Source organism: Strix uralensis, unplaced genomic scaffold, assembly GCF_047716275.1.
Source record: "Strix uralensis isolate ZFMK-TIS-50842 unplaced genomic scaffold, bStrUra1 scaffold_293, whole genome shotgun sequence".
In the NCBI taxonomy this organism is placed as follows: domain Eukaryota; kingdom Metazoa; phylum Chordata; class Aves; order Strigiformes; family Strigidae; genus Strix; species Strix uralensis.
Window position 1 is genome coordinate 30,324 of NW_027436888.1, and position 12,519 is coordinate 42,842.

The window sequence follows — 12,519 nt, forward strand, 5'->3', positions numbered from 1 at the left end:
CACTTATGTTTCAGATATGTTAACTTCTTGTTGTGGAGAAGACATTACTGCAGCGCTTGCTTTATTTTTTTATTTTTTAGTTACTTTTGTGGTTAATGGTTGACAATTTTCTGCAGTTTTGGAAGAGTGCCGTTATGCACCGTGGGCGACTTCTAGAAGCCCCTGGTGATTTCTGGATGCCAGCAGAGCAGCGCCACTGGGAGCATGGCAGTTATGGGAAGCTGGGGGGGGCCCAGTGTGAGGGTCAGGGTGGGGGGTACAGGATGGGACACAGGGTTGGGGTGGGGGCACAGAATAGCACTCGGTCTGGGGGACACGGGATGGGACACGGGGTCGGCGATATGGGACACCCGTGGGGCAGCACAGAGGATGGGGTCAGCGTGTCCCCAGGGGCGCTACCCCCGCTGGCCGAGGGGACACCGCCACGGGCCCGGGGCGGGGGGTGCAGGTGGCCCGGGGAGGGGGTGGTGGCCCGGGGGATGGTGACGCTCCGCCCTTCCCCGGGACGCGGGTCACGCCCCGCCGTGGTGGGACCAATAGAAGCGGGGGGAACCCGGGGGGGGCGGGGCCTGTGGGTGGGCGGAACTCGCTCCGCGCAAATACGAACGTGTTTGCCCGCCCGAAAGCGCTAGGGCCACGCCCCCTTCTCGCCACGTGCTTTCCCAGCCGGCTCCCATTGGCGGACGGGCCGGCGGGGGCGGGCCCTGTGGCGCTAACCGGAGGAGGCGGGGCGGGGCGGTTACAGGCTGAACTCTGCGCCAATGGGGCGGCGGAGCGAGGGCGGGCGCAGGGCGCGTCACCTGACCGGGACGGCGCCGGAGAGGCGCCATGGTGAGCGTTAGCGGGGGAGCGCTGGGATGGGGGGACCGGGAGCGACTGGGGGGGACTGGGAGCGACTGGGAGCGCTGGGATGGGGGGACTGGGAGCGACTGGAGGGGACTGGGAGGCGGGGGGGGCGCTTTGAGGCACTGCGGGCCCAGGGACGACTGGGCCCGGGGCACTGAGGGGAGCGGAGCCGGGGTTAGGGGAGCGCTGAGGAGGGAGGACCGGGGTGACCCTGTGCCGTGTGGGCTGACGGACCCCCCGCTGCCCGCAGACCACGGCGCTGACCCAGGGGCTGGAGCGCATCCCGGACCAGCTGGGCTACCTGGTCATCAGCGATGGGGCCGTGCTGGCGGTGAGGGCGGCGGCACCCGCGTCCGGAGGCCTGGGGCGGGGTCCCGGGGCAGGGCGGGGGGGAGGGGGGGGGGGGGGGGCATCTGGAGACCCCGGTCCCTGCGGGGCGGGAGGGGGGGTGCAGAAGGGACACACCGGTACCTGAAGGTACTTGGATGCCTGGGGGGGGGGGCGACAGGCACCCGGGTCCGGGAAGGGGGGGAAGGGGTACCCGAATATCTTGGGGCGGGGGAGAAGGGGGTACCCGGATATCAGGGGGGGCAGACACTCGGGTCCTGGCAGAGTGGAAGGGGTACCCGGATATCTTGGGGGAAGGGGGGGCGTAGAAAGGGTACCCGTTTACCGGGGGGAGCAGACACCCGGGTCCTGAGCAGGGGGTAGGGGAAGGGGTACCCGGATATCTGGGCACAGGGAGGCTCAGACGCCCGAATCCCATTGACGCTGCGCTCCCCACCCCGCAGTCATCGGGCGACCTGGAGAACGATGAGCAGACGGCCGCCATCCTTTCGGAGCTGGTAGCCACAGCCTGCGGGCTGCGGCTCCAGCGCGGCCACGACCCCCCTTTCAAGCGCCTGTCAGGTGAGCGTGGGCTGTCCCTGGCCCCCACACCACCCCCAAGGTCAAGAGAGTGTCTTCCAGACTGTCCCCAGGGCGATGCCAGTGTCCCTGCAGTCCCCCAGGTCTCTGTGACTGCTGCAACTCCCCAGGGGGATAGTGGTGGCACTGCTGTCCCCGATGTTTTAGGGGTGACCCAAGTTATCCCCCCCGATAGTGGTGGCCCTGCTGTCCCTGGGGCAGCTGTGACCCTCACAGGGTGCCCATGCCGGTGCCCCCACTGCACCCAGAAGAGCCCTGACCACCGTGGTAGCATGCCCAGCACCCGCACCCTGTCCCCGGGGTGGCAGTGCCAGCGTCCCTGTACTCACCCTGTCCCTGCAGTGGTGTTCGGGGAACACTCCCTCCTGGTCACTGTCTCTGGACAGAAGCTCTTCGTGGTGAAGCGGCAGAACCACGTCCAGGAGCCCGTTGCCGTCTGAGAGGTGTCGCCGAGAGGAACGACGGTCCCCTCACCCCCACTGTCCCCAGGGCCTCAGGGGAAGAGGGGGGGGCCAGCTCCCCTGGCCCTGCTGGCCCCAGGGCCCTGCAGCAACGCCCACTCGTGTCCCTGTCACCTCGAGGACTTTGGGGACTGGTCCTCTGCATCTCTATGGTCCCCAAGGCCACCTGGTGTCCCCTGTGTGCCTCAGGGCTCTGCAGTGTCACCCCCCCACGCACATTGTCCCTCTGTTGAGGCAATAAATTATGTCCTGGTCCCCCTCAGTCTGGCTTCCTTGGGGGAGGGGGGGATACAGGTCCACTCAGGACAGGGCATGGGGTGAGATGGGGCCTTCACGTAGGAGAGGGGGACGCAGAGCCCTTTGGGGGCTTCCACTCCCTGCGACACCCCAGGTCACCCCAGCATCTCCTGCCCTCCCCCAGTGACAGACTTGTCCCCGTGTCCAGGCCAGCGCTTTATTGGCACGCGCACACACACACGGACGGTAGCCAGCGCGGAAACAAATAAATAATAGGGAGTGGAGGTGCCAGCCGTATCAGGAGGCACGGAGACACCCCTGTCCCCAGCAGGGCACGGGGGTTGGCAGTGCAGGACCCGCCTTTGGCTTGGCGCCCTGGGGACTGGTCACAGTGTCCCCCGTGGCCCCAGGGACAGGCCCTGGTCCCTTGTTCCCCCATCCCTCCCCCCCCCACCCTAGCAGCCAAATTCAAGGCAATGCAGGAAGCTGAAGGGGTGTAAACAGTGCTGGGTCCAGCCACAGGACGTCCCCCCGCTTCCCCCGTGCCACCCCCATCCCCAGAGCATTGTCACCCCCAGGCTGGGGACAGACCCCCGTCCCCATTGGTACCCCCATGGCACATTCCAGTCCAGTCCCAGTGAAGCAGCAGGTTCATCCCCTGGGCATGTGGGGACTTAGCCCCATCCCTCGCCCCCCACGTTCCCCCCCCCAAGCTTGGCCCCTTCCAGCACAGTCTCCAGGACGCAGCAGGATTTGTCCATCCCCCTTGTCCCCGAGGTCCCCGTCACTTGACGGGCTCCACAACCAGCACCTTGCACTCCCGCTTGGCAATCTTGTCTAGGGACAGCACTGTCTTCTCGGAGGGCAGGTAGAGGGGACGCCCCACAGGGGACCCCACTGGCGGGGTGATGGCGCGTCGCTCCATCACGCTGCCTGACCTGGGGCGTGGGGAGGTAAGGGGGGGGCTACCCTGGGTGCCTGTAGGGCTGCCTGTCGCTTCCCCACATCCCTGCAGGGCTGGCTGTCCCTCCCCGCGTTCTCCCCCAGAGCCATCTCATCCTGTGTCCCCCCAGGTGTCCCCCTGATGTGTCCCCGTCAGCCCCGGCCGCCCCCCCACCACATCCACCCTTGTCCTGGGTGTGCCCCAGCCCTGTCCTGCCTGTCCCCTCCCCACGTCACCCTTCTGTGTGCCCTCCCCAACCCTGCTCTGATCCCACCGCCATGCCCCTCTTGTTCCAGGTGTCCCTCCCATGCCCTGCCTGTCTCATGTGTCCCCTTGCCAGGTCCCTGCTGTCCCCCTGTACCTCATGAGGTGGCTGCGGGATGGCTGCTGGTGGGAGAAGGACTGGGACCGGCCCAGCCCGGCCTGGTGCCGCTCCACCAGGTCCCGCACAGCCGGGCTGCTGGGGCTGCTCTTGCGTGACACGGGCCGGGCCTCAGGCGGCGGGTTGGCCACGCTGGCCGTGAACTGCAGCTTCAGCTTCATGTGCTGGGACATCTGGGGACGGACAGAGGACGCGGTGACGCCAGGCCAGGCCCCAGGGTGGCCGCAGGAGCCCCGAAGCCAGGAGGCCTCACCTCGAAGAGGCCGGCCCGCAGCGCCTGGAAGGCCACACGGATGGTGAGGGCGCTGCCCTTGCGCGAGTAGCCCAGGTTGTTGAGCGGCGTGTGGCACACGATGGCGTCCAGCGCCGCCTGCGTGGCCCGGCGCTCCTCCCCGGACAGCTTCTTCCCTGTGGAGACCACCAGCACAGCGGGAACGGGACCGCTGGCCCCTTCCCAGCCACCTCCAGCACCTCCTGGCTATGACTCTCATCCTGATCGCTCCCCCTCCCTCGCCCCGTCTGTCCCCTCTTAGCTACACCCAGAGGCACGCCCAGCCCCTCTGACCCTTGCCCACCCGCTCGGGCCCCTGCCAGGCCCCGTCCCCTCTGTCCCCACCGGCCGTGGCGGTCTCGGGCGTCCAGACGAGGCGCACGGCCAGGAAGTCCTGGAGGTCGTTGAGCAGCGTGTAGGTGACGGTGAAGCGCTGCCGGGCCCGCACCGGGGACTCGCAGGCGGCCGTCATCACAAAGCGCGGCCGCTCCAGGCGGATGCTCGGCAGCCTGGGGATGGCAGGGGGGTACTGACGTGGGGGTGGCCACCGGGAACCGCGGGGACGCGGCATTAGCAACGGGGTACAGCCCCGTGGAGCCCTGAGGATGTGGGGACAGGAACATGGAGATGGCCCCGAGGCAGCCCCAGGATGTGAGGTTAGTGGCACAAGCAGGGGCACAGATATCGCTGGGTTCCCCCTCCTTGGGCAGGAGGATCTGGGGGCCCCTCCCCGCTTGGGGACAGGATACATCAAGGACCCTCAGGGTGGCTCTCACCGGTAATGCGTGTAGATGCTGCTGGTGAAGGGCAGTTTTGGCGTTGACCACTGGATCACGGCCACCAGTGGGACCTCCAAGCCCTGGGTGGGGGGACAATGGATCAGAGATGTTCCTGTCACCACTGCTCCCAGCGAGGACGGTCCCCAACATCCCCACATCCCCCTAGGCTCCCTGGCAAGGACAAACACCCCAGGGCCCAACAAGGACAGCGAGGACAGTGGCCCCACATTCCAGCCAGGGTGGTCTTTGCCGCCCCCAGGGGAGGACAAGGACCCCTGGACCAGCACAGCACCCCCCAGGCCACCGACCGAGATAGTGGCCCCTGATCCTGGCCCAGACATCATCTCCCAGCTAGGACAGTCCCTGCCCAGGATGTCCCCCAGTGTCCCCTCATGCCTGGCCTCAGGGCAGTCACCCCTAGTGTCCCCCAAACCCTGAGGGTTGCCCCTGGTGTCCCCTCACCTCCTTGGCGTCCTCGGGGGGTCTCTCGGGCGCCTGGAGCTGGAAAAGGAAGTTGTGCTCCTCGAGGGCGCTGAGGGCACAGGGACAGGCCGAGCCAGCGCCGGCCACGCGGCAGAAGGCGCCCACAGGCACCTCGCCCGAGTGGTGGCTGCGGGACAGGGCGTGGGGACGGCTCAGTGACGCGTGGGGGCCTGTGCTGCCCGCCTGAGGCTGGCAGTGCCCCCCAGGGCTTCCCCACGGCACGGCCCCGTCCTGAGGAAAATGGGGGGCCCCGTGGGGTCTGGGAGACAGCATGGCTGTGTCCCCCCCACCCCAGAGACATTCCCCAGGCTGTCCCAGCACTCACCAGACGTCATCGACCAGCAGCACAGAGCCATCAGGCATGACAGGCAGATAACTGGCATTGAAGTTGGGCAGGATCTGCACATCCCAGAGCGAGATCTCCTCCTGGGACCAGCCGTTGAGCACTGGGGGACGGGGACATCAGTGGACAGTGCAGGGGACACCATCGTGGCCCCGACCAACCCGTGTCACATCCTCCCCTGCCCCGCACCCTCTGCTCCGTCGCAGCCACCCCACAGGCACCACCCCTGTCCCTGTGCCACTGCCCTGTCCCGCTCACCTTTGAGAACGGTGAGGTACTTCCCGGACACGGTGAGCTGGCGGCATCGCACCACGGGCGGGGGCAGCACCGTCAGCAGGGTGCTCACTGCGGGGACACGACTGGTCAGGGAACATGGGATGTGGGGACACAGGGAGGGAGAGGGGACGCAAGGATGCTCCTACCCTGCGCCTTGAAGGCCCCCTGCTCCTGGCGGAAGACGTGTGCAGGCGCTCGTGTCTGCAGCAGGCTTAGGTACCCGCCACCCTCCTGCAGCTCGGGCGGCTCTGTGTCCCTTTTCCACACTGTCACCACGATCTGGGGACAGTGGGGACCTGGGTCATGGCTGGCCCAGGTCCAGTCCTGAGCTCCTGCTCTGTCCTCACGGCTCCTCCTGCCCCCACACCTACTCCAGGTAGGATCCTGTTCCCCATCCCGTGTCACTACGCTGTCCCCAAGGTGCTCACACTGTGACCAAGGCCCCCTCCTGTCCCCAAATTCTACCTTGCCCTCGACAGACCCAGACAGGAGGACCAGGGCTAGATCTCTGTGATCATCAGGATCCTGTCCCTGATGACTGAATGTTGTCCCCAAGGCCCCCCTTCAGGTCCCCATGCTGTCCCCAAAATCTCCACGCTGTCTCTGAGGTCCCCTCCCATCCCCAAGGTCCCCGTGCTGTCCCCACACTATCTCCAAGGTCCCCTTCCATCCCCCCTCAGCCTCACCTTGGCCTTGACGGTACCGGGCGGCAGCTTGTCAAGGGAGATGGTCAGGGGGAAGATGACCTCGTCCGTGGACACGATGGGGTCCTCCACTGGTATCTGGGGACAGAGCAGGGCTCAGCACCACGGTGGCCCTTGGCCCCATGCCCCTCCGCACCCCCCTCATCCTCCCCCAGCCCTTGGCCCCACCTCTGCCCACTGCCCCTTGTCCCCACATCCCCCTTGTTCCCAGGCCCCTCCCTTGCTCCCACATCCCCTTGTCCCCCACGTCCCCCCAAATCCTCCCTCGTCCTCATGTCCCTTCCCAACTCCTTCTTGCCACCATATTCCGCCCCCCGCTGGTCCCCATCACCCACCCCAGCGGCGGGGCGCCCCGGGGGGCCCTGGCTGTGCGTCAGCAGGGCCCGGCAGTCCCGGAAGACGGTGGACTCCGGCAAGGCCCCGCTCCCGGTGCCGTCCCCGGTGCCATCCGGGTCCCCGTCCCGGTCCCCGCCGGCCTCTGTGCCGCCGGGGCTGACGCTGGCCAGGGCGGCCAGCGAGGCAGCCAGCTCGGCCCAGGGCGGCCGGCCCGGCCCGGTGCCGCCGCCGCTGCCGGGGCGGCACCGGAGCACCAGGAGGAACCGCACGGTCTCGCCCAGGTAGAGGTGGTTGCGGCGGGGCAGCGCCCGGTACCGGCCCGGTTCCCCCGACAGCAGCTCCCGGGCCGCGAACGGCACCGCCGGGAAGTACATGAAGTAATCGCACTGCGACTCCATGGGCAGCGGCCCGCGGCGGGGCTCAGGGCCGGGGGAACCGGGGAGAACCGGGGGATCTTAGGGGCAAGGGGCAGACCTAGGGCCAGGGCGGGTCCGGCGGGACTCCGGGGATCGGGGGGTGCCGGGGCCTGGCCGTTACGTGGGGGTCGGGGAAGGGGGGTTCGGGCGGAAGAGCGCCGGGGGGTGATGCTGGGGCACCAGCGGGTTCCGGGCCGAGGGAAACCCCGGAGACGAGGGACCCCGGGGGGGAGGGGGGATGCCGAGGTGGGGGGGGGGGGGGGGGGGGGATGCCGGCCTGTGTGCCCGGAGGGTCTCCCGGAGCCGGGCCGCGCCGGGGGAGGTGCCGAGAGCGGGCCGGGCCGGGCCGGGGGCTCCCGGGAGCGGCGCTGCCGGAACGACCGGGCGCGGCAAGGAGAGGCGGGCGCAGGGCGCGGAACCGAGCCCCGAGCGTCCAGGAAGGGTCGGGCAGCCGAGCGCCGAGCGCATCGATGATGCTCCTCGGGCACAGGGACCAATCATCCCCGGGGGGGGCGGAACTTCCGTTCCTGCCGCGCCACGCGATCTCCCGAGTGATTGGCAGCAACAACACCTAATCAGCGGTCTGATTCCAGTCTTTATTGCCATAGTTACCACGAAGCGAGCCTTGACGGGGCGGGGCCTGCGCCAGCCTCTTCCCCCAGGGAGTGGAGGGGGGCTGGTCCCCACCGGGGCAGGGGAGCCATTACCTGGCCCTGGTAAACTGAGGCACGGACCTGTACCATGGGGGCGGGGGGGCCATTACCTGGCCCTGGTAAACTGAGGCACGGACCTGTACCATGGGGGCGGGGGCTGATCCCCACCGGGGGCAGGGGGGGCAATTACCCGGCCCCGGTAAACTGAAGCACAGGGTGGTACCATGGGAGGACCCCGATCCCTGTCGGGGGTAGGGGTGGCCATTACCAGCCCAGGTAAACTGAGGCAGAGCTGTACCGTGGGGGGACCCCAATCCCTGTTAGACTGGGGGGGGAGGGCAGCGTTACCCACAGCAGGTAAACTGAGGCACAAAGTGGTTCCATGGGGGGACCCTGATCCTCATCAGGGTTAGGGGGGCTGTCGCCTGGCCCAGGTAAACCAAGGCACAGCGCCATTCCCGGGCCACGCATGGCTGTCGGGGTTCCCCCCGCTATCCCCCGGGCGGGACGGACACGTTGCCCCCCCCAAACTGTCGCTGGTCGAGGATGTCCTTGTACTGCAGCTCGGGGGTGGCGAGGCGAGCGCAGCGCTCCCGCTCGGCGGGGGGCAGCCCAGCCCGCAGGGCGTACCCCAGGATCTGAGCCCGGCCGGGGGGCTGGAAGGGGCGGAGGCGGCCATCAGGGATGGCACGGGCGGGCAGGGGTCCGCCACCCTGCAGGCAGCGGCGGGCCAGGGCAGCACGGTGCTGGCGCAGGCGGGCCACCTCCTCCCGCAGGCGGGCGGCTCCGAAGGCCTCGGCCCGGCGCCAGAAGGACCGGTTGAGGTGGGCGTAGAGCTCCCAGTCGAGGCTGTTCCAGGCCCGCAGGCGGGCGGCCTGGGCGGGCGAGACGCGGGGGGCACCTTCAGCGGGGCGGCCGTTGTGGGCGAAGGCGGCCACGGCCTCCTCGGGCCAGCACAGCGCCTCGCGCAGCAGCACCAGCGACTCGTCGAAGTGCTCAGCCAGCAGCACCAGAGCGAAGGCCCGCTCCAGCCCCGCCAGCGCCGCTGCCACCGCCGCCCCGTCCCCGTCCCCCACTGCCGGCAGGCCGAAGTCAAACCACTGCAGGTTGCGGGCGTAGTGGTTGCCCCGTGCCCCGGCCTCGTAGAAGCGCCCTGGGGCCGCCAGAAAGGCGGCCAGCGACGGGGCCCGCCGGAAGGCCGGCGCCACAGCCCGGTAGTAGGCGAAGGCCGACTCGCCCAGCGTGCCCGGGTCCCGCACGATGGAGAAGTAGAAGCTGTCGTTGGGCATCACCTTCTGCACCTGGGCAGGAACCGCGGCGGCGGCTCGGCACCCCACCGGGGCGGCCGCCAGCTGCGCACCCCCGCCCCCCGCCGTCCCCCCCGCTCCCTTGGGTGTCCCCCAGCTCCCCCAGATGCCCCCGGCTCCCCCCAGCCTCCTCCGCCTTCCCCAGGCATCCTGTCGCCCCTAGATCTCGTCTGCCTCACGTGATGTCTCCCGTCTCCTCCAGACATCCCGCATCCCCCCCGGCATCCCCTGGCTCCGCCAGACAGTTTCTCTTTCCAAACCTCCCCAGACCTCCTCCATCTCCCCGTGACGTCCTCCACCTCCCGCAGATGCCCTCAACCCCGCCCCAGCCCTGGCCCCCACCCCTCTCCACCTGACATCCCCCAACCCAGCCCCACTCCCCCACGTCCCCCCTTCTTTCCCCCCACCCACCGTGTCCCTGCTGTCCCCCCGCATCCCTGGTACCTCCGTGAGGTTGAAGCGCATGTGGTGGCAGATGATGTCAAAGGGGGGACCCCCTGGGCGGTACCCCTTGACCCGCTCGGCCCGGAAGGGGCCGGGGTACCCGAACTGGTAGCGGTGGGGCAGGGCGAAGCGCAGCCCCCGCGCCTCTCCGAAGCGGTGCAGCAGGTTGACCACGCTGCTGCCCCCCGTCTTGTGGGTCTTCAGAAACACCAAGTGGGTGTGGGGCTGGCAGGGTGCCGGGGGGCGGCCGACAGGGGCCACGGGGGCCCTGAGGATACATGGCAGGGTCAGGGGGTGCCGGTGGGGATCCCCCATCCTGTCCGGCCCCAGCCGTCCCAGGGGGCTGCAGACCCCCTTCCCATCCGTCCAGTGGATGCCGAAGGCGTCGGGAACCTGCATCCCCCCTGACCTGGGACATCCCCTGGGTGAGGCCCCAGGCGATTTTGGGAATGCAGCGTGTGGTGAGCAGGGGGACCGGGGCAGGGGGTGTCTCACCTGCGCTGGAAGGGCCCCCCCAGGAGCTGCACTGTGAAGCCGATGGTGACGCAGACCCCCAGGGCAGCCCCCAGCGTCTGAAGCCGGCAGTAGGCAGGTGGCAGTTTCATCATCCTGCGGGAAAACGGTGGCTCAGGCAACCCCGGCATCACCTTCCTGGGGGACATAGGGGTGCTGCCACATCGGGGACCCCATGTTCCCACCAAGCCAGTCGCATCCCACCCAGTGGGGGCAGAGCCCCGGGACCGCCCAGAGCCACATCGTGGCGCCGGGGGGGTCTGCGGGGCATTGGGCACCCGCCAGCCTGGCCCCACCCAGGGACAGCTGGGGCCGTTACGGAAGGGGACTGGCGACAGGGACAGGGACGGGCCACTGTCCTGGGGAGACCTCTGCCACAGCCATCCCTCCCTGTGCCCCAGGACCCCCCTGTGTCCCCAGGCCTCTCTGTCCCACTGCAGGACCCTCCGCTCTCCCCATCTCTCCAGGAAACCCCTGTGTCCCCCTGTCCCCCTCCAGGACTCCCCCCCCCACCTTGTCCGTTCCGGGACCCCCTGTTCCCCTCCATGAAACGTCATCTGTCCCCCACAGCCCCTGTCCCCGAGATGCCACTTTCCCCCCCCATACCTTCTCAAGGACACTCCTGTCCCCTGACCCCATGTCCCCAACTGCATCCCAATATCTCTCCTGTTCCCCCCCGTTTTGCTCCAGGTCCCTGGGACCCCTGTGGCCCCAAACCCGTGTCCCCCTCACCCCCCTGTGTCTCCCTGTAGCCGCCCAGCCCCCTCCACAGCCTGTCCAGCCCCCTGCCCCCATGTACCCCCAGCCTTGCCCCAGGGCCCACTCCGTCCCCCCAGGTTGACCCCTAGACCTGCATCTCCCCTGCCTCCTCCAGGACCTCCTTTTCCCCCGGGTTCCCCTGACTCCCCGTCCCCCTCCTGTCCCCAGACCCCTGGGTCACCTAAGCCCTGGGTCCCCCACCTCTCCCGTTGCCTTACAGCTCCCCCCCCCATCCCCCCATGTCCTGCACAGCCACGTGTGCCCCTGGACCCTGAGTCGCATCAGGACCCCCGTCCCCTGCGTGACCTCACAGTCACCTCGTCCCACTGTCCCCAGTGTCCCCCAGGCCGCGTGGCTTCCCAGACACCGTCCCGCTGGGGCTCCCCGCCAAGTTCTGTGCCCCCCCCGTGCCCCGTGGACCCTGTGTCCCCTCCGTGCCCCTCGCCCCTCACATGTGCCCACCCTGTCCCCCACAGCCCTCCAGACCCCCGGCTCCCCGTGTGCCGGTGTCCCCCGACCCTCTGTGCCCCCACGGTGCCCCTCAGTGTCCCCCCGGTCCCAGTGCCCACTGGTGTCAGTCCCGGTGCCCCCCGGTTTCACCCCCCCCCCGGTCCCGGTGTCCCCCCCGCACTCACCGCGGACGCGGGGCCGCTTGCTCAGCCCTGCCACATTCTGCCGAGCTCTCGGGGGGGGCTCAGGGGCAACCCGGGGCTCGGTACGGGGTTGCTCCGGCCGCCCCGGCGTCCCGGGCAGGGGGTCCGGCCGCCCCGGTCCTGCTGTCGCGGGAGCCGACGCCCGGGGGGCGGGTCTCGAACGCCGGGCCGGGGGCTCGGGGGGGCCGGTGTCCCGGCGGCTCCCGATGTCCCGGCCGCTCTTCGCGAAGTTTTCTCCTTTGTCTCCCGCTGTCCCGCCCCGCCCCGCCGCACCGGGACGGCCCCCGGTACCGGGACGGCCCCCGCGCCCCCGCCCAGACGCGGCGGGACGCCCCGGGACCGGCACCGGCAGCGGGACGGCCCCCCCGCCCAGTGCCCTCGTCCCCCGCCGTAGCGGGACAGACCCGGGGGCAACGGGGGGCGCTCCCGAGCACGGCCCGGAGCCAAGAGCTGCCCCCGCTCTCCGGGCTGCGGGACTGGGGGAGACTGGGAGCACTGGGAGGCACTGGGGGGACACTGCAGGGCCTGGGGGGGCACTGGGGGTCGCAGAGAGAGCACTGGGGAACACTGGAGGGGGGGACAGGGAGAGGATGGAGGAGTAGGAGGGATGGAGGGACAGAGGGAGTGCACACGGGGGGACTTGTGGGGGGCAGAGCTGGGGCAGCAGGACGGGGGGACACCCCAGAGCAGAGGAGGCCGTGGGGAACCCCCAGGCTATATGGGGCGGCAAGGACTCCCCAGTCCCGAGGGGGCTGTGGGGACCCCCAGGCTCTTGGAGACGCCAGG

General features: G+C 69.5%; 3 protein-coding genes across 5 annotated transcripts; 1 reads left to right on the top strand and 2 right to left on the bottom strand.

The window, feature by feature from the left end:
• The first annotated feature begins 739 nt into the window (after positions 1–739).
• Positions 740–2,489, top strand: LAMTOR4 (late endosomal/lysosomal adaptor, MAPK and MTOR activator 4). 2 transcript variants are annotated; one of them, XM_074857755.1, is made up of 4 exons: positions 740–831; positions 1,097–1,177; positions 1,638–1,755; positions 2,160–2,489. In XM_074857755.1, exons 1-4 carry the CDS (start codon positions 829–831, stop codon positions 2,465–2,467), a joined length of 510 nt encoding a protein of 169 aa, XP_074713856.1. In that variant the 5' UTR covers positions 740–828; the 3' UTR covers positions 2,468–2,489. The 2 variants fall into 2 exon arrangements, with proteins under 2 accessions (XP_074713856.1, XP_074713857.1); XM_074857756.1 differs by having other exon boundaries at positions 749–831; positions 2,116–2,489.
• Positions 2,490–3,072: 583 nt separating this feature from the next.
• TRAPPC14 (trafficking protein particle complex subunit 14) lies at positions 3,073–7,654 on the bottom strand. The gene is made up of 11 exons (XM_074857757.1): positions 6,988–7,654; positions 6,635–6,730; positions 6,095–6,227; positions 5,931–6,017; positions 5,655–5,775; positions 5,309–5,456; positions 4,844–4,926; positions 4,413–4,576; positions 4,050–4,204; positions 3,776–3,969; positions 3,073–3,409 (listed from the first exon to the last, which is right to left on the bottom strand). The coding sequence occupies exons 1-11, from the start codon at positions 7,384–7,386 to the stop codon at positions 3,256–3,258; spliced, it is 1,734 nt and encodes a 577-aa protein (XP_074713858.1). The 5' UTR covers positions 7,387–7,654; the 3' UTR covers positions 3,073–3,255.
• A 332-nt stretch (positions 7,655–7,986) lies between these two features.
• Positions 7,987–11,997, bottom strand: GAL3ST4 (galactose-3-O-sulfotransferase 4). Of its 2 annotated transcripts, none has more exons than XM_074857752.1 (4): positions 11,716–11,997; positions 10,304–10,417; positions 9,809–10,076; positions 7,987–9,358 (listed from the first exon to the last, which is right to left on the bottom strand). In XM_074857752.1, exons 2-4 carry the CDS (start codon positions 10,414–10,416, stop codon positions 8,549–8,551), a joined length of 1,191 nt encoding a protein of 396 aa, XP_074713853.1. In that variant the 5' UTR covers position 10,417; positions 11,716–11,997; the 3' UTR covers positions 7,987–8,548. The 2 variants fall into 2 exon arrangements, with proteins under 2 accessions (XP_074713853.1, XP_074713852.1); XM_074857751.1 differs by having other exon boundaries at positions 10,304–10,459.
• Positions 11,998–12,519: the final 522 nt, after the last annotated feature.